This window comes from Peromyscus leucopus, chromosome 6 (assembly GCF_004664715.2).
Source record: "Peromyscus leucopus breed LL Stock chromosome 6, UCI_PerLeu_2.1, whole genome shotgun sequence".
NCBI classification, from domain to species: domain Eukaryota; kingdom Metazoa; phylum Chordata; class Mammalia; order Rodentia; family Cricetidae; genus Peromyscus; species Peromyscus leucopus.
In genome coordinates, this window is record NC_051068.1 from 16,293,250 (window position 1) to 16,319,515 (window position 26,266).

Below are 26,266 nucleotides of genomic sequence, written 5' to 3' on the forward strand. Positions count from 1 at the left end.
ACGTTGGGGATGAGGTTTTGCTTTTGTTTCTGCAGGAGAAGATAAGCTGTGGGTACCATCAAAATTGATAAAGGTACGATTTGAACAAGAGAGACCTCTTAATTAGAGGAGGTGATGGTTCATCAACCAGCATGAACATCCAATTTAAACTAACTTACACCAGTAACATATGCCTTTTCATTTAATCAGATAATAACTTGCCAAAAAGGAACATCCCCAAAATTAGTCTTGGGGAAAGGTTTTTGTTTTTTGTCTTTTAGGAGAATGAAGGTTAAGGAATCTGAAGAACACAGGACAAATGAGACAACTGAAGAAAAGAGACAAATAATCTATCCCAGGAAACAGAGTGAAATGGCATACGGGTATATCATCTAATAATTTTTTATAAGTCTTCTTAAATGTTTGTTTCTGCTCTTCTCTAAAGAAATTTAACACTATTGGTCTTCTAATAGTCCTATTTCAATTAAAATTTAAAGCTGACTTTGGAGTTGGAGAATGGCTCTCTTTTTTTTTAAACTCAAGCATGTTGTTAAAAGGAAAATGCAAACTTCCTCTATCATGCCACAAGAAAAGAGCCATTTTCTGTTGCTGGATGGCTTCTCTCCAGGCTCCAAGCCCCACAGTCCCACAATCCATGTATAAAATAATCACTCAGACGCCTATATTGTTTATAAACTGTATGGCCGTGGCAGGCTTCTTGCTAACTGTTCTTTTATCTTAAATTAACCCATTTCTATAAATCTATACCTTGCCACGTGGCTGGTGGCTTACCAGCGTCTTTACATGTTGCTTGTCCTGGTGGTGGCTGCAGTGTCTCTCCCTCCTTTTTCCTGTTTCCCCAATTCTCCTCTCTCCTTGTCCTGCCTATACTTCCTGTCTGGTCACTGGCCATCAGTATTTTATTTATATAGAGCAATATCTACAGCAATCTTCTGCTATGGGTCAGGGGAAAAGCCAAATTAATTAAGAGACTATTCTATTACTAATCTCAACTCTTTGATTCTATTCTGATCCTTTAAACTTTTCTTAAAGTATAAATTTTATATCAATTTACAAGATTTATATATATATGTATATATATACACACATTTTAAACTTTGTTAAGATATGAATGGTCATACAGAGTACTAACTAATTCTAGAAAAAGGCTTCAGTTAGCTGCATATATAAGTCTTTGTGTTCGAGTCTCTTATCAGTTTTTTGCAGGAATTTACGGCCAGGCCTAACATCAACTGAAGTCTCCAGGAAGAAGATGGGGCCCCACAACCAATTCCACATGGACAATAATAATATCACTAATCTGACAAACATTACCTACAGATCAGCTTTGAACTTCAAGGTGCTCAGAGCAATTTTGAGATGACTAGCTGAGATGATCCAGTCTCAAAGACTACTTGAATAAGGACTTGAGATAAACCCTGAACTTTGGCATTATACACAGATTGGATAATGAAGGATATAGTTACCTTTCCTAGAATTTGACAATTAACCTAAAATTTTTCTTTCAGGATAAAGATAACTTCCCCCATACCCAGCAGGAAGCAATTTTAAGAATACGACACCCACATTCTCAAAGAGGTGGTGTGGGGCGGGTGGTTTTTTTGGTCTTTTTGATGGGTTTTGGGTCTGGGATAATTGTCATTGTTTAAGGGGGTTGGTTATAAGTTGTTGTCAAGGGTTAGGAAAAAGGCTAAGCAAAGGAGATTAGATTTAAGGTTCTTGTTTAAAAAAAAGAGAAGAAGAAAAAGACAATTACTAGTTTTAAATAGTTTACATTGGATTGGTTTGTTTTATATTGTATACAAATTATATATATTGAAATTAATATTGTTAGAAAATGCTATATGTGTATTTCTAATTGTACTTATACCGTTCATTTAACAATGCAATACAATTTTCTGATCCTTGAATGTTATTATTACCAACTATTAGGATATAAAGAAATGAAAGTTAGTAGTTAGACATTACAATAGAACTTGTAGTCACATTAGGTATGTTTTCAAAATTGAGCAGACATATTTTAGATAGATCATCTTCAAACCGTACAGAGATCTACAGAATATGGCATTTAAAATGTTTGAATAACGTAGAAAATTTTCTTTTGAGACATGTCAGTTCCTGGCAGTACCAATCTACTTCAGAGAAAATATGGGCATTGAAGAAACTGTATATAGAGTTAACTTTCATAGTGGCAAAAGTTAGCCACTGGACAACAAAGTATCCTCGAATCAACAGGACAAAATGGACAAACAGGACATGAAACAAAGGACTATTGATTCTTGCCAAAACAAGTGTGGTTATGGCTTTATGAAAAGGCATCTTCTGAGGCCAAGACAATATGGCACCATCCCTGAAGTGGCCTTCGCAATTCGGAAAAAGGTACAGTGCCCTTTTCTTTGAAGGCAGCTTAACAGCAGTGGGCCAATGGCTTCTGATGTGCAATGGAACGGCAGCTGAAACAGTTATTCTTGAAGAGTAACTAAGCTCACGTGTTGCTGGAGGGCTTCTCTCCAGGTTCCCCAAGCCCCGCAGTCCCACAATCCATTTATAAAATAATCACTCAGACGCTTATATCACTTATAACTGTATGCGTGCAGCTTCTTGCTAACTGTCTTTTATCTTAAATTAACCATTTCTATAAATCTATACCTTGCACATGGTGTGCTTACAGAGTCTCTACATGTTGCTTGTCCTGGCGTGCTGCAGTCTCCCTCCCCGCCTTCCGCTTCCCCGAATTCTCCTCTCTCCTTGTCCACCTACTTCCTGCTGCCACCTTCTCCTGCCTGTCATTGGCATCAGTGTTTTATTTATATAGAATGATATCCACAGCACTCAAGCCTCTCAATAGTAGACTGGCATTTGATAGAGGGATGTGGAGAAGAACGGGATGCTGAGATGAAGCCATATATACACAGCCAAGAAGAATGGACAGCTGAATTAAAAAACCACCTATAATTTCCAGAATTTAAAATCCTGAATCATGACATGACACCAGTGGAATTCAGGTGTTTCTGGTACATGGACTGCTCTCACCCAATGTGATGTTGAACTGTTGACCTTGTGTACATCCTACTTCACAAATGAGTCTGTCGGATATGCTAAGCCTATAGGCTGAATATGATGCCCCAACACTGTGGAGAAACCTCAGGTCCAGGCAGTTGGCTGTTTCTGTCAACTCACAAATTTTTTGGAAGTTGCTTGCATGCACTTCCTGTTTTTATTTTTGTTAGGCAATATTATTTCCTTCTTGGGTCTCTGAGGGAGTTGAAGATTAGTTAGTTATGGTTAAAGATTAGTTAGTTATAGTTGAAGATTAGTTAGTTATAGTTGAAGATTAATTAGGATAGAAAGTGAATTAGATACATTTTGGACTTACCGAAATAGGATAAATAATAAAATTATTTTCTCTGATTTGTCAAATACAAATGGACTAGACATCGTTTAGGTATTTGTTACTTGTATATATTGTATATAGTTATTGTACTTTTGTATATAGTTTTTCTTTTGTTAATTATAACCTTTTGTTTTTTTCTTTTTATTAAAATAGAAAAGGGGAAATATGGTGGCATTTTATTTGTACTGAAATGTGATTTTAATTGTATGTTAATAAATAAAGTTGCCCAGGGGTCAGAGTTATTAGAGCCATAGCAAGAGCGTGGCGGTGGTGGTGCACGCCTTTAATCCAGCACTTTGTAGACAGAGCAAGGTAGGTCTCTGTGTGTTCAAGGATACAGCCAGCATTGGCGACACACGCCTTTTATCACAATACCATAGAAGACCTGAGGGGCTGTACATACAGGCAGTGATGAGGCAGTCATGTGTTTGGGTTTACAACCAATGAGAAGGCAGAACAGAAAGACTATATAAAGACAAACACACAGGAAGTAGCTCTCTTTTCAGAGCAGTCTCTTGGCTTAAGAGGCTAGATGCAGCAGGTGGTAAGGCTCTTAGCTCTGATCTCTTGGCTTTCTTCTTTGCATTGGTTCTGTTTCTTATTTAATAAGACAGTTGGTTACATCTACAGGTGGGGGCTGGGATAAAGCAACCATGGGGGTGGTTGGGAGAGGAAGATCTGTGGGGTCCACTAGAGATGGGCGTGGGCTGCAGCAAGTGTTGTGTTGCAGAGCAGGGGAGGAGACTAGAACCGTTGTACTTGGAGGGCCAGAAAGAGACATGACAGTCCTCCTGATTCCCTGGCTGGAGTTGTAAATAGCTATTTCTAACTAAGATAACACTGAACTCCTTCTATTGGGTACCATTTTGTGATTATCTTATTTTAGTATCAGAGCTTCTTCTTAAAGCCTGCCTATAATGGATATCTCCTCTCTTGACTATCCAGCACCCACTTGTTCCAGCTTCAGACTGAGCCCATAGGTCTCCAGTAACCATCTATTGTATTCTCTTAGCTACTTACTTGTCAACTTGTGCTGTAAACAAGTGGAGTTACTCATTGTGCTTCTCTGCTGCCTTTACCTCTTAAAGTAGACTTCCCGGAATGTAGCATTCTCTGGTAGCTTTCCCTTCTCTGTCTGTTAACTCCAAGATAACCCAGAGCCTCCGGCTGCAGTTAGACATCACTTCTGTTTCATTTCCACAGTGTCTGACTCTGGCATGAAATGTACAATAGTTTACCTGGGCTGCTGGCTAAAGAGCAAATGCTTTGTTTTATTATCCAATGCTTCCCATTCCAACCTCTGCTCATGTATGTTCTTATTTACCATAACCTCTTATTCTCAATGGGAGTAGTGTCTGTATCCTACCTACTGGTGCTCCTCCTGATCCACCACACATAGCAGCCTTGGGGATTTAAATAGAAACCATCTTATTTAAAAACACAATGCTTGAAAACTGAAAAGAATTTGTATTTACTGTAGCAGAACAATGACTTCAAGAAGGACACACATGGAAAGATCAGGAATTTCAAGACTTCATTTGTACAGAAGATTAAAAACGTTGCTTTAATAATTGAAAAAATGGTGTAATACACCATAATCAGAAGAATCAAGTGAGAGTGATAATGGCTCAGCAATGAATTGTCTCTTTTGTTAGTAAAAAACAACATGAACAGACATTTGCAGGTTACCAAGGAAAAAAGGGCTTCATAACTCCCCCATTACAAACAGTAGTCTGACAGGTTATAGTGCAACTAGGTGTGTAATTAATTTACTGTACCACACAAGCAAACTATTCAAACCTTTGTCTGCCTAGAGCCCATAAGTTTCTAGCTCTAACATGATTCTTAGGTGCTACTAATGAGTATCATTTTTCTTTTTACTGATTTGCCAGTTGTGAACCCCATTCCATCTCTTTCAACATCCATCAGAATGAGAATAGTCAAAGTTAGAATTGCCATATGAGTATGGCAGAGACCCACAGGAGACCCAAACTGAATGTCTGCATTGGAAAACCCTCTTGAGAGCACCCAGCTTTCTGTCTCTGTCCTGGGGATCATCCTTGCAGTAGGAACTTACTGCATCCTTACTGTAGGAAGAGGGCAGGCCCATGTGCATCATGTGATGGCTCCTCACTCTGGCCCTTCTTCAACAGCAGCAGGAGTTGTCACTGTACCTAGCTTCATTTGCTGGACTCCAGTGTGTAAGATAACTGTAACTGTGTCTGCTGGACTCCAGTGTGTAAGCTAACTGTAACTGTGTCTGCTGGACTCCAGTGTGTAAGCTGACTGTAACTGTGTCTGCTGGACTCCAGTGTGTGAGCTGACTGTAACTGTGTCTGCTGGACTCCAGTGTGTGAGCTGACTGTAACTGTGTCTACTGGACGCCAGTGTGTGAGCTGACTGTAACTGTGTCTGCTGGCCTCCAGTGTGTGAGCTGACTGTAACTGTGTCTCCTGGCCTCCATTGTGTGAGCTGACTGTAACTGTGTCTGCTGGACTCCAGTGTGTGAGCTGACTGTAACTGTGTCTTCTGGACTCCAGTGTGTGAGCTGACTGTAATTGTGTCTGCTGGACTCCAGCAGACATGTTAACTGTAACTGTAAAGAAGATGTTACAAAATCCCAAAGCAGTATACACAGAGTCCTATTTTTAGAAGAAGACTAAATACCTCAAAACTAATCAAATAAGAGGATTGTCATAACTCTGGTTGTTGGAATAATGCATGTTCTTTTTAGGTTTATTTTTCTATACACTAATTGGAAATAGACATATATATGAGTTAAAAATAGAAGTCCAGTATAGGGAATATACACTATAAGAAACAGACAATTCAACCCCATTGAGTCAAATAATATAGGATATGTATTATTCCAACATTAATGAATTTCAGAGGTAGAATATTAGAGAGTGGTAACATCCATAGATGAAGTATTTTACTGTAGATCTGGGTCTCTGTTTTGAGCTACTTTGTCCCTTCAGTGTGGTCTTCCTTTTGTTCGTGGATGTCACTTTGTGTAAATATGATGACTGTATCATCTCCAAACTTCATGTCTCAAACCTAGTCAGAGACCACAAAGAGTAGTGGAAGCAAACATTGTTCCCAAGCCCTTTTTGTTACATTTCTTGTTGCTGTAACAAAATGCCTGAGAAGAAGCAGTGTCAGACAGGAATGGGTTTACTGGGGCTTACAGTTTGAGGGCAGACATTCCATCACGGTGGCAAGGCATTGCGGCAGGATCGGGAGGCTGACCACCCCCGCTGCATCTGCAGCCAGGCATTGGAGAGCAAGCAGAGAGCAGGGCCAGCCACCTCAGCTGACTCACTTCATCCAGTGAGGCTTTTCCTAATAAAGGTGCCCACATAGTACCACTAACAGGGGACTAATTGTTCAAGCACATGAGCCTGTGGGGACATTTCACACTCAAACTACAACAGCTTTCATGGAAGTATGAAGCTCAGACCCCATACTAAGAACTGATTGCACACTTGTTTTTAAAATCAATGATAAGGGGAATTAATTTAAAAAATTAACTTATTCCCTAGGCCAAATGAGAGTCCTAGTCTTTCCAGACAAATATGCCTACCCAATTTCTAAACATTTATTCCCCTGTTAGCAAAGAATAACATGAACAAGCATGAGGTATGTAGATGATTATTCTATACTTCTGCAGAGGGAGTCATCCCCTGGTTGTCCCTTAGTGGCTTCAAATAGCATTAATTTATAACTAGGCTATGGAAGGCCGAAGTTTCACCTGGGTGGATAGAGCTGCCTTCCTCCTCGAGCCTCTAGGAGAGAAGTTATTTCCACACCTGCTTCAGTTTCTAGAAGCTGTCTACATTCTTGGTCTGTGGCCCAGCATTACCCCATCTTCTGAGACAATTTTCACATCTCCTTGCCAGCTTCTGGTCTCCTTCCCATGATGGTATTTGTTAGTTACGCTTTAGAAGATCCAGGGCAACCTCCTCCTCACTGCTAGGTCCTTAACTCAATCATACTGACAAGGTCTCTTTTACACAGAAGACAGCATAGTCACAGGTCGTAGCGACTGAGAAGTAGAAGTCTCTAAAGAATCGTTATCTTTGGGAGGTAGAGACAGGTGGACCTCTGTGAGTTTGAGGCCAGCCTGGCCTACAGACAGAGTTCCAGGACAGCCAGGGCTACACAGAGAAACTGTCTTGAAAAAAAAAAAAAAACTTATCAGCACTACCATTTGACATTTTACTGTGACTCTGAAAAGTTGTCAATTTTCTCCAAAGCAATATATAAATTTAGGGCAGCATCAGTCAAAATACCAGGCAGGTTTGTTAAAAGTTAAAAGTGTTAGTTTTTAATGACTACAGAAAAATAAACCTCCCTTTATATAACTAAATCAACTCTGGAAAGATGCCCAAATGAGTGGGAGACTTCTATGCAATATTTAGAATAGCTAAAGACTTCTGCAATAAACACTGTGATGGGATTAGCCATTGTGACAGCATTTCACATCAGGGACCTAGAAAGACTGGAGAAGAATAAAGGAGCATCGTAAATCTATGATGAAATAAATTCACTCGCTTTACACACACACACACACACACACACACACACACACACACTCACTCACTCACTCACTCACTCACTCACTCACTCACTCACTCACTATCAGTTCTGTTTTCTAGAAAACCCTGACTAATAAACAGTGTAAGAGAGAAAAATGTTGCAGGTGGCAAAGCTAGATGAGTGGAGCCATCTTAGCCCTTTGACATTGGACATAGAACTATAGGATTTGGAGTTTGGGGGTTTGGGTCTTGCTTTGGTCCAGTATTTCCTCACTGTCCTCTATTCCTCCCTATTGGAATGGTAACGTATATTTGTGCCATTGTATGTTGGGAATATGTAATTTGATTTTTTATTTTACAGGGGGATTACTTTGAGATTGTTGAGGCTGAAGGGGACTTTTGGAGTTGGACTAAATGCATTTTGCTTTCTGATATGTTGGCCACAAGCCAGCAGGAGCAAGTGTGGAATGTGGTTGTTTGAATGAGAATGGTCCTCATAGGTGCATATATTTGAATGATTGGCCCCCAGTTTGTAGAAGTATGTGGGAAGGATTGGGAGGTGTGGCATTGTTGAAAGAGGCGTGTGACTGTTAGCTCCCTTTCTGCCTCATGGTTGTTTCAAGATGTGAGCTCTCAGCTGCTGCTCCTAAAACATGCAAGCTTCCCTGTTGCCATGCTCCCTGCTGTGATGATCATGGACTCACTCCGAAACCAGAAGTCCCTTTTAGAGCTTTTTTCTATAAGTTGCCTTGGTCACAGTGTCTCTTCACAGCAATATAAACATAACAAAGACAGAAGAATCTCATTCTTATGTACATCATAAAACCAAATATAGCTAACTTCTAAAAAGTGCCAAGTACTATAATTATGGTAGCAAGATGGCACTCATTGAATCATTCAAAACATTTTTATAGAATTTCCTGTCTGCTACTGACAACTTTGTATGTGTGGAAAAACAAAGTGAATGTTGGATTTAAAAAATATCATGTCTTTAGTTACAAAATTTAGACAACTTATTTCTTCAACACTAAAAATCTAATTTGAATATGATTTGAATTTTGAATGATGTGTTCACTGCATTAGCCATGAGATAATTTAAGCTGTCAACGAAATCTACATCTTGCTTGATTTTGTTTTATTCCTTTAAGTCCTGCCTTAATTTGTTGTAAGAAGTTGGTGAGCACCAACTTTCAAGGCTTGATCCCCCTGTTTTCAAAGACAGCCTCAAGCTAGTCTCCCACTGTGTATTGCCAGTGTTTCCCAGAACCTCCTGAGAAAATCACTGCTTGAATCAGGCTCACTGTGGCACTTAGATTAACTTTAATGAAATGAAATCCCTTCTCACAAAAGTACATCCTTGATTGTTTCTAGATACCGCAATAAAGAAATGTTAAAATTAACGTAGTGTCCTTGAGTGGGATGCTAGCTCCTGAGTCAGTGTAGCGTTTGGTGAATGTGAGTGTAAATGCGTGCTCCCCAGAGAGGGCTAAGGAGAGTCAGTCTAAGGAAAAGATCATGTTAAATTTTCATTACAGAAACTTTCCTTTAAGTTCTGAACTAGCACCCGAGCCTAAGGGTAAAACTGTGAGGGGTGGGGGGACTGAGCAGGAGCAGAAGCAGGCAGAAAGCATGAGGAAGTAAAGAAAAAGAGACCTTCCTTTCCCACTGTAGCCACTGCAGTAAAAACCACAGATTGAAACAGACTCTTTGGGTTCAAATCTGTGCGCCAACACTTCCTAAGTAAGCATAGACGGTTTGCTTGCTGTAAGAAATTGTAAGACAAGAAGACAAAGGCTACAAATCCATCCCAGACTTCAAGCCCCTTTGACCCTTTCCTCCTCCCGTGAAGAATGTTTCTCTGCTCTTAACAGCTGGACCAGGGAGGGGCCTTACTTCATCACAGGAATGGTGTGCAGGTCCTGTACGGGATCTGCAGATACTTTGACGTTTCTGCTCTTTCTTGGACCACAATGACTCTGTGTGAAGAATCTTGGGCTACTATGATACAGGAAACGCTAGGATAGGATGGCTTGCCTGTTTCTGAGACCTAACACAAAGAGTCCCTGCCAATTCATCAGTTAAACCTAGTCCCATGAGCGACTCCTGTGAGTCTAGCTTGAGAACCCCTCAGTGGAGCTGAACTGAAAGTGATGCCTCATGGGATTGTGAACAATAATTCTTTAATTACTCCACTTTTGAGTGGTTTGTTATGCAGAACAGATAATCAATACACTAACACCCCGAGCCTCCCTTTTCTCACCTGTAAAATGAGGAAGAGAACTCTTAACCCATGATCAGCTCGGGTACTGACTTCAGTGAGGTTCTTCTAACTTCCCTGCAGTGCACAGCAAGGTCCTGGTGCTCAGATCTGCTGCATGCAAGCAGAGGACGGTCTGCATCATGGGGAAGTGATGTGCAGTGTCTGAGCTTGGTGGCCAAAGTGTGGTGCAGCCAGCACCGTGAATTAGACAGCATGGCCATCTGAAGCGAGGTTCATGGTGACAGGGGAAGTTTGCCACATGGGCTTGTCTTCAGTTCCAGGTGGGGACGGGGCCTGGGGGCATCTCTGTGTGAGGTCTGTGCTACAGTGTGGGGTGGTCCGCAGACACTCTGGAGCCTTGCAAGGAGCTCCAGCCCTGTCCTCACCGCCACGCTCCTCTCCTCTGGGGATGTGTCACTGCCTCGTCAACAAATGAAAGCTACACCCATTGTTTTCTGCCTGCTAAATACAGGTGATTGGTTTGAACCATTATAATTTAAGTACTGAAATAGCTTTTCTTGTAAATTGTTCCATATTGAATTCATATGACTATCAACATTTTATATAAATTCATGCTGTATACATTTGAGATATACTAACAGTCACTAGTTTTTTTTTTTTTTTTTTTTTTTTTAAGCATTTAATCAGACTTGCTGGACACAAACCTACTCCACACATAAACTTACAAAACATTTAACTATCACTCAATCTATGAACAACAACTACATCTTCTTCAGAGTGCACCTAAGTCCCCAGTCCTCTCACTCACAGGGTCATTCATGTTCACAGCAACCCTATGAAGTATCTGCATTCTTCCAGGTTTACAAATGAAAGAATTGAACCGAATATTTTAATAATTGTCTTGACATCAAATGCTATCTTTTGCTAACTTATACCATCCAGAGGTTTTATATACATTGCAATTCCACCAGGAAAAATGTCTTTAAAATAATGTCACTGTCTCTCCATGCACTGTTGGAAGAGATTTTCAGTAATATTTTACAGGTGAAAATATGTATGTAGTATTTATTTCATTCTGAAATCAAGTTGGAATCCATAATAACTGGATCTGCATTGGTTCTTTTATACCTAACTTTTATTATTTTTCTCCTTTGACAGTTTGATAGATGTATATAATATATGATGGCTACTACCCCTACCCCCTATCTCCCTTCTAACTCAGTCACCTCCCCGTCTCCAATTACCTCTTTACTCCTTGCAAGTTCCTTTCTCATATTTATGTCTACGTGTTTTGTTTTGTGACCCACTGAGTTTAACAAGGGCTATTTGTACAGGTGGGTTTTGAACTAGTCATTGGAGCCTGGTAGGCTCCACTGTGATTATCCAAGTGAAGACAATGCTTGCTTCCCCCTCAGAATCTACCAGTGGCCAGTATTTCCTCAGGATGGGACACGGTCCCACGAATCTTTGTCCAGTCTTGACTGATGACAGGCCCTGTCTTGTGCCGGCTCAGTCGATGGAGGCAACCGTAACTGCTGTGAGATGATGGCTGCAGCAGCTGTGCCGTGCCTAGAACACAGCATTTCACAGACCCGTCTCTATCTTCTGTCTCTTACATTCTTTGTCTCTTCTTTGGCTATGTTTCCTGAACCTTAGGAGGGGTGATACAGTACTCTCTTTAGGGTTGAACATTCAATTTTCACTTTCTCTCGGCGCCTTGGGCAGCCATGTATCTCTGCATTCACTACTATTTATTGCAAAGGGAAGCATCTCTGGGTAAGGCTGGGAATAGCATCTGTCTATGGGTATAAACATAAAACGTTGATTGTTTTCTTTTTGTTTTAAAAAACCAAAATGTAACATTTGTATGTTGTACTAGTTCCTGCAACTGTGATATACCACCAGATGGCAGCATCGGACATTATTTTTAAGTGGCTCTGCTTGGTCTAATAAGGTCAGGCAATAGCACGTACAACCTAGCTAATAACAAAGCAATTAATGAATGGTGGAACACTGCACAAGCTCACCCTTACAGCATGGCTGTCTATTTCCTCCCAGGAAATGAGAACAAGCTGTCTTTTAGGGTTTCTGTGATCTCTACTGACTCACTATAAACCTAGACACAGAAAGAAATGAATGCATTTAGTTTTAGTTTCACAAAGTCAGATAAAGACAGAAAGCATTTCCCTAGCTGTTACAGGATTAGTTATTAGAAACCCATCATTTTCAGATAGAAAGGGAAACAAATACAACTTCTGCTTAATCTTCCTCAGTGCCGCAGGCTAGCGGGGAGCTGGCAAGGAAGCTCCCCGACTTTACTCACTGAATTGTCTGTGATTCCTCAGAGAGGAAGAAAGCGATTGGGGAACTGGAAACATAGAAATTCATCTGCCACAAAATTCATGAACTTGAAGGGACAGGCAGAAAACGGTTGTTTTTATGAACTACCGAAACAGTTGATACAATCCCCGTGGAATATACAGTGGTGGGGCTGACGTGGCTTTTGTAGTTTCTTATGCAACTCGTGTCTTTTTAGGTTCCCCCACCCAGACCAGGGAAGGTGGGCATGGAACAGCTTCATAATGCTGATTAAGCTCCACATCAAAGCCCCACGCAAGGATTAGACCACAGGGGAGGAGGTAAAAGAATCCAAAGGCAGAAGACGTATGTCATGGAGCTCACTGGCTATTAGATGGACTTGGTCCCACAGATGCACATGGACAACCCTGTGACTCATGCCCTCCTTCAGAGCTCCTTGTCCAGGGGCCACACATTCTGGAGGACCTCGGTGGCTAATAGGATCACAACTGCCATTGCTGCAGCCGTGAGCTTGGCTGGTTATAGTGTAATATATTTAGCCAGCAAAGAATCAATGAGCCCATACTCAGTGAGCCCTTGGGAATCCACACAAATTCAGGAAGTTTATTACTTAGACAATGTGGAACAGATAAACAAAGTGTCAGCTTCTTATGCCTCCAGTCTCACAGAAAGAAAATGATTACCAAGATGAACACATGGCTCATTCTGCTAGGCTGGGGACAAGCTACAAAGGAACTCTTAAATGCTGCAGCCTGTGGCGAGGTGGGAAGTTCTGAGCTCAACTGGAACCAAATATAGCAGGTGGATGCGAAATAATTTCCTACATGACAAGGATAAGAAACTGTCTTCTAGGGGTGTGTTGCTCTATGAGGTATCTACAGACATCCTGCCAAGAATCAGCTCAGATGGTGATAAAGTCTTACCTGTATGGCCTCATTGGAAACATGCAAGGCTCCCAGAGGACCACTTGAAGCTGATCCCAAATTTCCAAAGCAAATCTACTCTATCCAAGTCATTCAAGTAGGAGTGACCCTAACCTCCCAACCTGTCAATCTGGCCCACCAACATTGGAGGACGTGACTAAGTCTTGAGCAGAGTATTCCATTAGCTTTATTCACAGTATCTGATTCTACGAGAAAGAGTGAGGCCCAGCTGGCTGGAACCCTTCTAGAACATTCCAGAGACAGCCAGAAGTATCCCTTTTTATCTTCTGAGGTAGAGATCAATTTTGTATATAGATATTCTTTTTCTGTCATTATTCTGATTGTTTTCCTACGTAGAGAAGATCTCCTATATAAAATCCTGTGGCTGCTACTCCTTCCTCTACTTTCTATGAAAATTTAGTGATTTTCTTGAATTATAGTAACAGGAAAGACACTCCAAGCTGGGGGCCTGAAGGGAGGAGGGTTCACCTAAGGACCCAGAGGTAAATTCTTGTATCACCTACTGAAAATTTAATTTTCTACATTTCTTTGGGCGAGTGTTTTTCAAGAGTAGTGAGCATACGTAAATGTGCTCTTCTTCTCGTGCCGACACTGCCATTACTTAGGATATTTGGGTAGCTTTTTCTTGGAATTGCTTTTAGTCAGTTTGCCAGCCACCACTAAAGCATGCTTTTCGCTGCCCAGCACAGAACTGTGGAAGAGCCACGGACCTGTGAGCACCAGGGGACTATCTCTTCCAGGCTGAAGCTGTACTCACAGTAGGATGAATGAGCACAGAGCCTGGAGGTCTCCTCGTAAGGCTGCTGCTTGCACCTTCTTTAAACCAGTGGTTCTCAACCTGTGCACCATGACCCCCTAATAGGGGCTGCCTAAGACCATCTGAAAACACAGTTACTTACATAACAATTCATTACAGTCTATGTTGGAGAGGATGTGGAGCAAAGGGAACACTCCACTGTTGGTGGGAATGCAAACTTGTAAAACCACTGTGGAAATCAGTATGGCGGTTTCTCAGAAAATTGGGAATTGATCTACCTCAAGACCCAGCCATACCACTCTTGGGCATATACCCAAGGAATGCTAAATCATACCACAAAGATACATGCTCAACTATGTTCATAGCAGCACTATTCGTAATAGCCAGAACCTGGAAACAACCTAGATGCCCATCAACTGAAGAATGGATTAAGAAAATGAGGCACATATACACAATGGAGTACTACTCAGCAGAGAAAAACAATGACAGCATGAAATTTGCAGGCAAATGGATGGAACTAGAAAATATCATTCTGAGTGAGGTAACCCAAACCCAGAAGGACAAACATGTTATGTACTCACTCATAAGTGGATACTAGATATAAAGCAAAGAACAATCAGACTGCATCCAACAGAACCAGGGAAGCTATATAGCAGGGGGGACCCTAGGATGACTGTGGCTTACAATAAGTTTTGGTTTTACTCAGTTACTGGGCAAGCCTCAATGAGACACTTCACTATTAGGATAAGAATTTATACTGTATCAAGCTGATAATAGAAAAATAAATAAATAAAAATGAAAAAATTCATAACAGTAGCAAAATTACAGTTATTAAGTACCAATGAAGATAATTTTGTGGTCGAGAGTCACCACACACATGAGAAGCAGTATTGAAGGGTCACAGCATTAGGAAGGTTGAGAACCATTGCTTTAAACACTCCATCTCACTTTATAGTTATAGAGTCATAAAGGAGGATAGAATTAGAACTGGTTTTCTACCTCCTTCTGGATCTTCAGACTTTATCCTCCTATGCCCTAAATTTCCACTTATTTTAGTCATCCAAGACAGCCTCATTGTCTTTTGGACCCCACCACACCTTGACTCAAACCCATCAGGCTCTGAACATCTATACTCAGGCTCTTCATCCTTTCAAGGTATGCTCTGGAACCCTCTACACTTACAAATTCCCCCTGTGCTCTCCATCTTTTTGCTAAATACTTCCTTCCCCTTCTTGATCTAAACAAAACTAGCTATTTCAAATGATACAACTTTCTCAACACCTATGATGTCTCAATACTCCAGAAACTTATCCAGGAAATGATTAATACAATCATGATTGTACCATGATAGTCCCATTGGTCATTGTTTAGACCTTGGGCAGAAGGCAAGATATGATGAGAGAACAGTGGATGTTGATAAGATTTCACATCAATTTTTTCAGTATGGAAATTCCTGAGGTGTACTAGGAAAATAAAAAGTATTACAATATTATGATGCCCAGTCTTTAGGCTAGGTGAAAGACTGTGTCTTCATATTGTGATTCAGAATCGTCCATCAATCATGAATGTCCTGCTAATTGCCTCTCTATGCAGAAATGAACAATGAAGAATAAACTTTGCAAAGTGAGAGGGAGTTGAGAAACACTGAAGGACAGAAGATTTAAAAAGGAACATGAAGAAAAAGAGAGACTGGAGAAGAGAACATTCATCTTAATTGCTGGTCCAAGAAAAATCAGTTGCTCTGAATTATGTAGAAACAGCACAAGCAGGGAATCTTGTGCTGAGGAGTCTTTCAGACGCCATGGAAAGTTAAAAAGAGGAAGAAAGGGTGAAATGAAGGAGCTATGGATAAGGACAGGTAAATTTGATGGCTGAAGGAGAACAAAGGGCAATTCAATTCAGAGGGAGGACAGACAGAGCTTCCAGGTCCCTTTCTGAAAGCTGTGGGTGACACCTTTGTATCAGTAGATAGAAAAGCCACAAGTATATGTGGCTCACAATGAGGTCCTCCACTCCTGCTGCCCCTGTTGGAAGAATTCCTAGAGAGTGTTTAGTCAAAGGAAAGCCGAAATACCAATGACCAATAAACACCTGGGGGAAAGAGAAGCTCCATACTCTTAACCATCAGGGAACGTAAATTCAAAGTGCTTTGAGACTCCATCCCAACCCAGGTAAGGGACGTGGGGAAAGAGAAATCATTATACATTTCTGATAAGATGTAAACCAGTATATAGCCACCATGGAAATCAGTATGGAGGGACAGCAAAAAACTAAAAATTCAGCTACTATGTGATTCAGCTAAACTATGCTTAGACCTATGACTGAAGGATTTTAAGTCAGCAAACCACAGAGGTATATACATATCTTTGCTCAATGCTACACTAATCACAATAGCTAACATATGGACTCAGCCTTGCTGTTCATCAATAGATAAGTTCATAAAGAAAATGTGAAACATACATACAATGGAGTTTAATTCAGCCATACAGAAGAATAAAATCATTATTTGCAGGAAGGTAGGTGGGGCTGGAGATGGTCATGTTAGACAAAATAATCCACAAACATTTCATATTTTCTCTAGAATGGATGCTGAAGGGGCGAGGGGGAATCTCGAGAAAGGGGAAAGGAACAAGAAGAAAAGGCTAATGGGAGGAAAGAGATAAAAGGCTACACGTTTTCCCCATGTGGAATACACATAAAATGAGACGTGAGAACAGACCATGGAATATTTGGGGGAAGAACGGGGTCCAGCCCAAGGAGGAGAGAGGGAACAGAAAAGATATCAGGGGTGAGTATGAGCAAATTACAATGTTATATATGAGTAAAAATGTCAACATGAAACCTGTTATTCTGTGTGATAACTAAAAATGAACAAAAATTAAAATGTTAAAGAAAAGGAAAGCTGACAAGTGGTGGGCAAGTGCTGTAGCTTTAGTGAGAACGGCCCCAGAGGCTCAGATATTTGAATGCTTGGTCCCTCGTTGGTGGAACTGTTTTGGGAAGGATTAGTAAGTGTGGCCTTATTGGAGCAGGTGTGACACTGGAGTTGGGGCTTGAGACTTCAAAAACCCATGCCTGTGGCCCTCCTGCCTTGGACTTGTGGATCAGATGTAATCTCTCAGCTACTGCTCCAGCACCATGCCTGTCTGCCTGCTGCCATGGTCCCCACCATGATGGTTATGGACTCCCTCTGAAACTTTAATCAAGGCCCCAAATAAATGTTATTTTTTAACAAGTTTCCTCAACCATGGTGTCTCTTCACAGCAAGAGAAAAGTAACTGAGGCATCAAGGAAGATAGATAAAGAGTTTGCACATCAGCTTGCCTTCTGCTGGGCAACTGGTAGATGCTACAGTGTAGTGGATCTCCTGACTGGAATGTAGTTGGATAAATAAACTCAGTGTCTGTAGATATTATCTTCTTACCTGTCTTTTATGAAATATGGTGGCCTAAATAACAATGGCCCCATAGACTCATGTGTTGGAGTACTTACTCCTCAGTTGGTGGAACTGTTTGAGAAGGATTGGGAGGTGTGGCCTTATTGGAGGAGGTGTGTCACTGAGGGAGGGCTCTGAGGTTTCATGAGACTTGTGGGATCCCCTGTGTATTCTCTGCCTTATGGCTGTGTCTCAACATGTAAGCTCTCAGCTCTTCCTTCACTCCACCATCATGGACTCAAACTCTCTGGAGCTAAAATCCAAGTTAAATGCTTTCTTTTATAAGTTGCCTTGGTCACTAGGTTTTATCACAGCAACAGAACAGTAACTAAGACATCAGAAAAAAAAGAAAGAAACTCAATGTCTTTGCTTTGTGGTGTTCTGGAAAGACAGACTGAGCTGTTCAGTGTTCAGTTGTAGCTAGTGATTTCTGTGGTGTGCCCTCTAGGACTGATTAAAAACTGGAGAGATGGCTCAGGGGTCAAGAGCGCTGGCTCTTTCTTCCAGAGGACCTGAGTTCAATTCCCAGCACCCACATGGCAGCTCACACCTGTCTATAACTCCAGTTTCAGGGGATCCCCACACCCATGGCAAAAACACAAATGCGCATAAAAATAAAATAAAATATATTAAAAAAAACAGTAACATGACATCCTTGAAGCACGCCCTGGATGAGATCGAGGACCCTGGGCTCTACCGGGCAGTTCCAGCTGGCCCCTAGTTCTAGAGAGCCCTGTCACTGGACTCCAGGCTGGCTAAGGTAATCTCCAAGAGCCCTTTGGGAGATTTTCTGTGCTGATGAGTCTGAGAACCATTGTTTATCAGACTTTAACCTGCATTATTCATCATCTGGGGATCTTGTTAGAATGCATGTGTTGACTCAGTGGGGGCTGTTGGTCCCTCTCAAGGGAAATAGTGGACTGAAAGGAAAAGCGGTTGCTCATCCACTCCTGTCTGCAATGTTTGAGAGAGTGGCTCATTAGAAAACTCATCAGAAGTGTGAATTATTCATGATCGTTTTTCTTTTTAATTTGCGTTACATGTCAAAGTCATAAAATCTGTATTTGCAGCCTCTCTGGGAAGGCAGACATAACAGTTACAACTGAAGAGGATGTGACAATACCAGGCAGCCACCCTGCCCTTCCGGAAGCAGCTTCTTTTTGCCATCATTCCCTCCTGGTGAGCTCCACGTGGATGCTTTGCATTTCCTACCACCCCCTATGACAGGTCTTCATATTTTTGGCCTTTACACATTTACTTCTCCAGTTTCAGTGACTTATTTTTCTATATCTTCCCACCATTCTCCATTTGATATATTTTCTTGAAATGCCTTATTCAGCCTTCTTAAAATACAGCATTTTTTTCCCTCTCCAAACTACAGAGTGCTCCCAGACATCCTTATCTGTTTAAACACTCCTTCCTTGGGGTGTGTTCCAACAACAGATGGATCTTCATCTATTACATTTTAATTTTGTTTGCTCTGGGGCCTCTTGTGTTCTCTGAGACCCCAAAAGGACCACAGGTTTTATTTACTTTTGTATTCTCAAGATGATACTTTGTCATATAGGAGATTTTTCAATAGATTTGTCAAGTAACTTATGAATTAATTTTCATCTTTTACATTCTTGTGAACGCTCCTTTGATGATGTGTCACGGCAGTTCTGCAATTATTATCCTATCTATAGCATGCAAGTTAATTCACTCCGTACCTGTCTGTGGGTCTTTTTCAGGCTTTTTCTTCTCATCTGAACTGTAATTTTGCTGTTGTATACTCAATTTATAGACCATTATTTATCTAGTCCTGTATAAATGTAAGCAATTCTTAATAGAATTAATCATATACTTTCACAGCATGATTTCTCTCTCTCTCTCTCTCTCTCTCTCTCTCTCTCTCTCTCTCTCTCTGTATGTGTGTGTGTGTGTGTGTGCGCGCGCGTGCGTGTGCGCACGCTTTGTTTTTGTGATCTAGGCTCTCCTTTTGTAAACTCACTACGTAGCCCAGGCTTGCCAAAAACTTGCAATCCTGCCACTGCCTCCCTACGTGCTAGATTACAGGTATGTAACCATACCTAATGGAACCAGTTTTTTCAAAGCACTTTTATGTTTTCTCATACTAACCTTACAACACAAATGTGTAGCACACTCTTCAGTGTTTAGAAGCTAAAGTGAAATGTCTCCCATAAAGTCGAAAGCAAAGGAAACAGAAGCACGAGGTTAACCATGGTTGTTCCTCCCAATGTCCTCTGCACAGGGCCCACCATGGGAACCACACCTCACTCTGGCTGCGGGCTAAGGATCTGCTCTACTCCACTTGCAAAGTTCTCTCCTCCTCAATACTCTGTTGAAAAACTGCAGCTCCGACAGGCCCAGTTAACATGTAGTAGAGCTCAGGGGCAATCTCTTCTTTAGACTACTATTAAATGATCCCACATTGCTTATGTTCCTCTTCAAGTGGAGTGTGATTGCTTTCTAAATCTGTGTTCAAACACTTAGAAGTGGTAACTCCAGAAGTCCTGTGCAAGGATCCAGAATCCCCTCAGGAATTTGTTGAATCTAGTTTTAGAGGTAAATCTTAAATGTCCAAACACGATAATTTCACTAGACAGTGTGAGAAAGTGTCTGGTCTGTGGACCAATTTACTCCCTTCTACATCATCACCGGCAAGTCAATGCTGTGTGTTCAATAGTTAATGATATTTTAGAAACGCGTGAGATGAGATGAGAGCCAACAACTTAGCATTCCCACCCGCTGAAATAAACACCGTACACATTAGTGGAAAACAGCAATGGCGAAGAAATAAGTAGATCTCCAGTGGGCAACGGTGGGGTAAAAAACACCATAGGAAGACAACAGCCAAAGACGGAAATGGCAGGGTGCCGGGGCATAATGAGCCTCCTCTCTTACTTAAAGTCACTTTCTAGGGATTCTTATGTGGTGGCAAGAACACACTGATTTAGGAGAATGGGTAGAGGCAGCACACCCTCCCGAGGGGCAACACCGCAGCTGTGAGCACAGCATACAAATGCAGATGTAATCCACGGACACCGCTGTGTATCTGTGGAAGACTGGAGAGTCTACTTCCTTATTTTTTTATGTCTACACACTGTTCCAATATCAGGCCCCACTCGCCAGGTTCTTTGTGTTTCTGCCCCTCTCCTAAGGAGGGGATCTCATCTCCCTGTTAGAAGTGTGAGTGTGTGGGGTCGGGTGTGCTTTCTATGGTCCTCCCTACAAGACTCTGCCAGTACAATTTCTACAAAGGACGTGTTAAGGGTATTTTTAACTGAAAATAGTATTTGTTTTAAAAATGTTACAGATCATATATTAACTAGCACATACCGGAACTTATCTGGAAGCCTCACATGCAGCTAGCTGGTAGGCAAATTTGGAAGTTGGAGAAAGAGAAGAGATTTTTCACGTTTTTTTTCCCTTAAAAAATAGAGGAACTCTCACCTTGTAATTATGGAAAATGGTTGAAATAAGTGGATGCACAGTTTTCCTGAACTGCTCCTCTCACTTCAACCGATGTCTGGATTGAACCATAAAACAACCTCCTACCCCCACCTTTTGTCTCCAAGAAGGGCATAGGATTCAATGTGACAGAGAAATATAAGGAGATCAGAAGTGTGAATGTAGTGGGGTGTGTGTGTTTGTGTGTGTGGGTGTCCGCGCGTGCGCACGTGTAATCACTGTCTTACCACCCAGCCACTTGTCGGAGATGTTCTGGAGTATCGTGACCGGGATGCAGAAGAAGGCGATGAGCAGATCACTGAGCGCCAGGGAGCAGATGAAGATGTTGGTGACGGTGCGCATGGCCTTGCTGCGGGTCACCACGTAGACCACCAGAGAGTTGCCAAAGAGCGCCAGGGCAAAAATGAGTGCTCCCGTCAGCGCAAAGGCCAGTTTAGCGCGCGCGGGCAGCTCAGGAGTGTAGACCAGTGGCTGCAGACCATAGCGGTGAATGAACTGCTCCCGAGTCAGGTTGTGCGCACTCAGCAGCTGGGAGAACTGCTCCACGGTGATGTTGAGCGCCTGCATGCTGAGCCTGCGCTGCCTGCTCGGGCTGATCCAAGTCTAAATCTCCGTTGGCAGAGCAGAGCTTAGGAGGAGTGAGGCGGTGCCCAGACATAACATACCAGCGGGTGCAGGAGGCGGGGCCAGGCGATCTCGCCCACGAGGGTTTGAAGTTCACAAAAGTTCTGCGATCCGCGGGAAGGTCTGAGCCGGGTGCCCCTGACTCTGCCGTCTCTGGGCACTGAGTAGCTCCTAGTCAGCGTAGTCAGCGTTACATCTTCAGAGCCGCTTGGGGCTGGAGAGGGTGGGCGGAGCCCTCCATCCACCTGCTGCTGTCAGATCCTCTTAGCTCTTGGTCTTGTTAGATTGAAAGTGGAGACTTGAATTTTCCACTTCTCATCGAGTCTCCTCATGAGAACTAAGGTGAGCCACATCTACCCAAAGCAACGAAAACAGATTATGCAAGAGGAAGTTGCAATGATAGCGGAGTGGTCCCTGATATCCTTCACTCCACTTAACGCCACTGTGTCTTAATATTCAGCAACACAGATTCAGGAACTTGCGTGTGTGTGTGTGTGTGTGTGTGTGTGTGTGTGTGTGTGTGTGTTCCAAAGTCACACTCTACTGACCCCTACCTGTTTATTTAGCGATTGGCCAATTTGCTGGGTATTTCGGTCATTTCAGGTTTTGTTAGGTTACCTAAGAAACTGCTATGCATGACTTGTATATTTAATTTGTAAGCAGACCCCCGAGGTATTTCCCAAAGGTTTAGTTCCACTTCACATTTCTACTGACAATGAGTGAGCTTGAATTTTACTCACATCCTTGCCAGCCTTTGGTTTTGTTGGTATTTACTATTTATTTAAGTGCGTGCGTGTGTGTGTGTGTGTGTGTGTGTGTGTGTGTGTGTGTGTGGTTCCTGCACATGACCATGCATGTATGAGGAGGCCAAAGCAAAAGTAATGGGTTTCTTTATCACTCTTTGACTTAATGACTTGAGACAGGGTCTCTCGCTGACCCCTAAGGTTGCTGTGCTGGGTAGGCTGACTGGCAATCAAGCTCTTGGGATCCCAAGGAGGGGTGATTATATCTGCAACCACAGCATGGGGGTTGGGTGTTGGACCCAGGCATGCCCAGTTGCTTATGTAGATGCTGTAGTTTTAAACTCCGGTCCTCATGATCGCGCAGCAAGCTCTCTTACCCACACAGCGGTCTCCTCAACCCCATCAATGTGTATAGTTAACATTGTAGTTGTGCCAGTAGATGTGTAGTGATGTCAGTGGGGTCATTTGCACTTTCCAAGGGCCCAGTGACACCGAGTTCTCTTGTACTACTATCTCCTCCAGTGAAATGTTTGCACATGATTTGCCTGTTTTCTAGTTGAACTATTTACTTTATATGCGTTTGGGGGCTCATTTAGATTCTAGATTCAAGGTCTTCTTTAAGAACGTGGTTTGCAAATATTTTCTTATAGTTTGTGGCTTAACTATTTTCTTACCAGTATCTTTCCCAGAATGAAACTTTAAATTTTGATTGCATTGATTTTGCTTTGACTTTTGTAGTCTATACCTAGTTATTCATTTTGTTCTTTGTTTTCTGATTAACTTTTAAATTTAGCATAATATAAATTTAGAATGGGTTTCATTATGGAATTTTCATAATCATCTGTCTTCGTATTTTTTCTAATTCACTCCCCTCCATCATTGCCTTCCTACATCCCTCACTCCCTCTTATTTTCTCAGTCCACAGAGATCCCCTTCTGCCTCCATGTCCCATGTATTCCATTAGCTTCTTTCCTCTCTCCCACTCTGAAGATCTCTGTTGCCCTCTGCCTTCTACTAGCATGACCTACACACACATTCACACAACACACATACACAACACACACACACACACACACACACACACACACAAATACACACACACTCCTGTGTATGGAGGGAAACATTCAGTACTTCTGAGTCTGGATTATTCTGTTTAGCAAGATCTCCTGTTCTTTTCATTTTCCTGAATTTTCATTTTCATTTTCTTTTCTTTTTATGGCTAGAAAAACTCCATTTGTGGATTTGTATTTGTTCTAACCAAGGATACATTTTTTCCTTATTCATTCATCTATTGATGACCATTTAGGTTTGGTCCCTGGATTTTTTTTTTTATCTACTTAATTTCTATCTTCACGAGTTCATTGTTAGTGTATGGAAAGGCTGCTATTTATGTAGGTCAGTTTTGTATCCTGCTACTTTGCTGAAAGTGTGTATCAGACTAAGAGTTACCTAGTGGAGTTATTAGGCTGTTTTAAGGATCCTGCCATCTGCAAAAAGCAATACTTGGCCTTTGAACTTCTCATTTGCCTCCTTTTTATTTCTTTTTCTTGTCTTGTTGTTCTAGCTAAGATTTTGAGCACACTTAATACTCTTTTACCTAAAATGACAATCCTCTTCACGCTCCCCAAAACCTCTCATGAGCATGGTCAAGTGAGTTGGAGATGTGGAAGTAATCTCAGCACTTAAATCTGTAAATTAGAGGACCTATCTTTGTGTTTTCAAAGGCTCCTGGATTTTCACCAAGCTGCCATTAATATTGGGGTATTCACCTGTACTTGGAGATCTACTTTAAATTCAGTTGGCATTTGCTCCACATATCCTATAGATTTTTGCCTTATGAATACACATGTTGAAGTGGCATGTAGTCATCATTGTGTGCTGCCTCTCTCTGTGCCAATGATTGACTTGTTTTAAGGGTCACTCTCCAAATAATGATGTAAGTATCCTGACTTCTTTTGTGTAGTGTTTTCCTGGCATGGCTTTCCCACCCTTTTACTTTGAACATAAATTATCACTATGGTTTTAAGTTTCTTTCTTTCTTTTTTTTTTTTTTGAAACAAAAGTTGCATTTTAAAATATAAAGTGTATACATACTCAGAATCAAGTGTGGAAGTAAGAGAAGTACATTTTAAATGTTTGATGGTAGGTTTTTTTTTTGTTTTTGTTTGTTTGTTTGTTTTTTAGGGAAGGTAGGGGCAGGGACTGGGAGGAGGGAGGCGAGGAGAGAAAATGTGGTTGGGATGTAAAAACAAGCAAACAAACAAACAAATAAATTGAGTTTCTGATATACAGCATACCTTTGGATCATGATTATTTTATTTATTTTTGCTCTAGCCTGTGAATCTCTGTCTTTTGATAATATATTTACATTTAATGTAATTGCTGATAAATTAGGATTTCAGTATATACATTGTTTTTTCTTTGTTTTGTTATTAATTTATCTAATTTCTTTTCCCCATCTTCCTTTGAGTTAAATAAACATTTTCACAACTCATTTAGGTTTATATTTAGTAGTTTATTTATTTTGTGTGTTTCTTTACATACCTTTAGGGCTGAGTTCTCTAGGTATTTCATTATCTGAAGATAACTTACCACAGTCTACTGGTGCCAATATTTACCACCTTGAGTCAAGTGTAGTTATCTTACCTCTATTTATGTCCCCTTAATCTTGTCTAAATGTATTATCTTAAATACTGCCTCTGCGTTTAGAATAATACTGGTCATTGTTTTAACTTTATCTTCAACTGTTAAAAATAATTCAGGAGGTGGCGCACGCCTTTAATCCCAGCACTCGGGAGGCAGAGGCAGGCGGATCTCTGTGAGTTCGAGGCCAGCCTGGGCTACCAAGTGAGTCCCAGGAAAGGCGCAAAGCTACACAGAGAAACCCTGTCTCGAAAAACCAAAAAAAAAAAAAAAAAAAAAAATAAAATAAAAAATAAAAAATAAAAAAAAAAAAAAAAAAATTCAGGAATGGCAGGAGGAAAATCTAGTGTGTTTACTCATGTATTATTCTCTCCTGTTCTTTCTTTTTACTGATGCTCCTTCCTGATAATTCCTTTTCTGATAATTCTTTCTGATTTTATAGGGCATCCTCTTTGAGATGCAGCCAACAAAATCTTTTTTTTTTTCCTTTACCAGGCAATGTCTTGATTTCCCTTTTATCACTGAAGAACATTTTCAGTGGATATAAAATTCTGAAAGATTTGTTGGTTTTTGTTGTTTGTTTTTAGTTATTTACTTTTCCAAATCTTGAAAAATAACCACAAATTTATCTTGTCTTCCATGATCTCTAAAGTGAAATCTATCACCATTCAAATAGTTTCTTCCTAGATGCATAAGGTGCCATTTCTCTCTTACTGTTATATCAAAACTTTTTTTTGTTGTTACTTTTGATTTTTTTTCACATTATAGCAAATGTTTGGCTCATCTTTTGACACTTCCCAAGCATCTTGAATTCTCAAGCTTGTCATTTACCATACCTGGGAAAATTTAAAATCTTTATTTCTTCATACATGGCTTTAATCCTGCCTCACTTCTTTCCTCTGGGATCTTTGTTGTAAGACTATGGATTTTCCTTCTTCTTGTCTGCTTGAAGGAAAGACTTAATCTAGGAGATACTGACAGTTGAACAGAAGTTTATTTAGCAAAACAGCAGTACACTCCAGAGGGCTTGGAATAAGCTGACTCAAGGGTGGATAGGAGCAAGATAGTATGATTTTGTGTTTTTGTAAATGTTTTTATTAATATTCATAAGATGGGTTGTTATTCACGGGGTAAGGGGACTTTTAGTGTCTCCCAGGTCATGGTGGAATAGATCTC

At 41.1% G+C, this 26,266-nt stretch overlaps 1 protein-coding gene across 1 annotated transcript in view; it reads right to left on the reverse strand.

Moving 5' to 3' along the window:
• LOC114684077 (pyroglutamylated RF-amide peptide receptor) overlaps nucleotides 1–21,735 on the reverse strand; it is a 48,744-nt gene extending 27,009 nt beyond the window's left edge. Inside the window, exon 1 of the mRNA XM_028858512.2 lies at nucleotides 21,308–21,735. Within this exon, the coding sequence (XP_028714345.1) occupies nucleotides 21,308–21,647 (340 nt within the window). The 5' untranslated portion in view covers nucleotides 21,648–21,735. The remainder of the gene's footprint in view (nucleotides 1–21,307) is intronic.
• Between the last annotated feature and the right edge of the window lie 4,531 nt (nucleotides 21,736–26,266).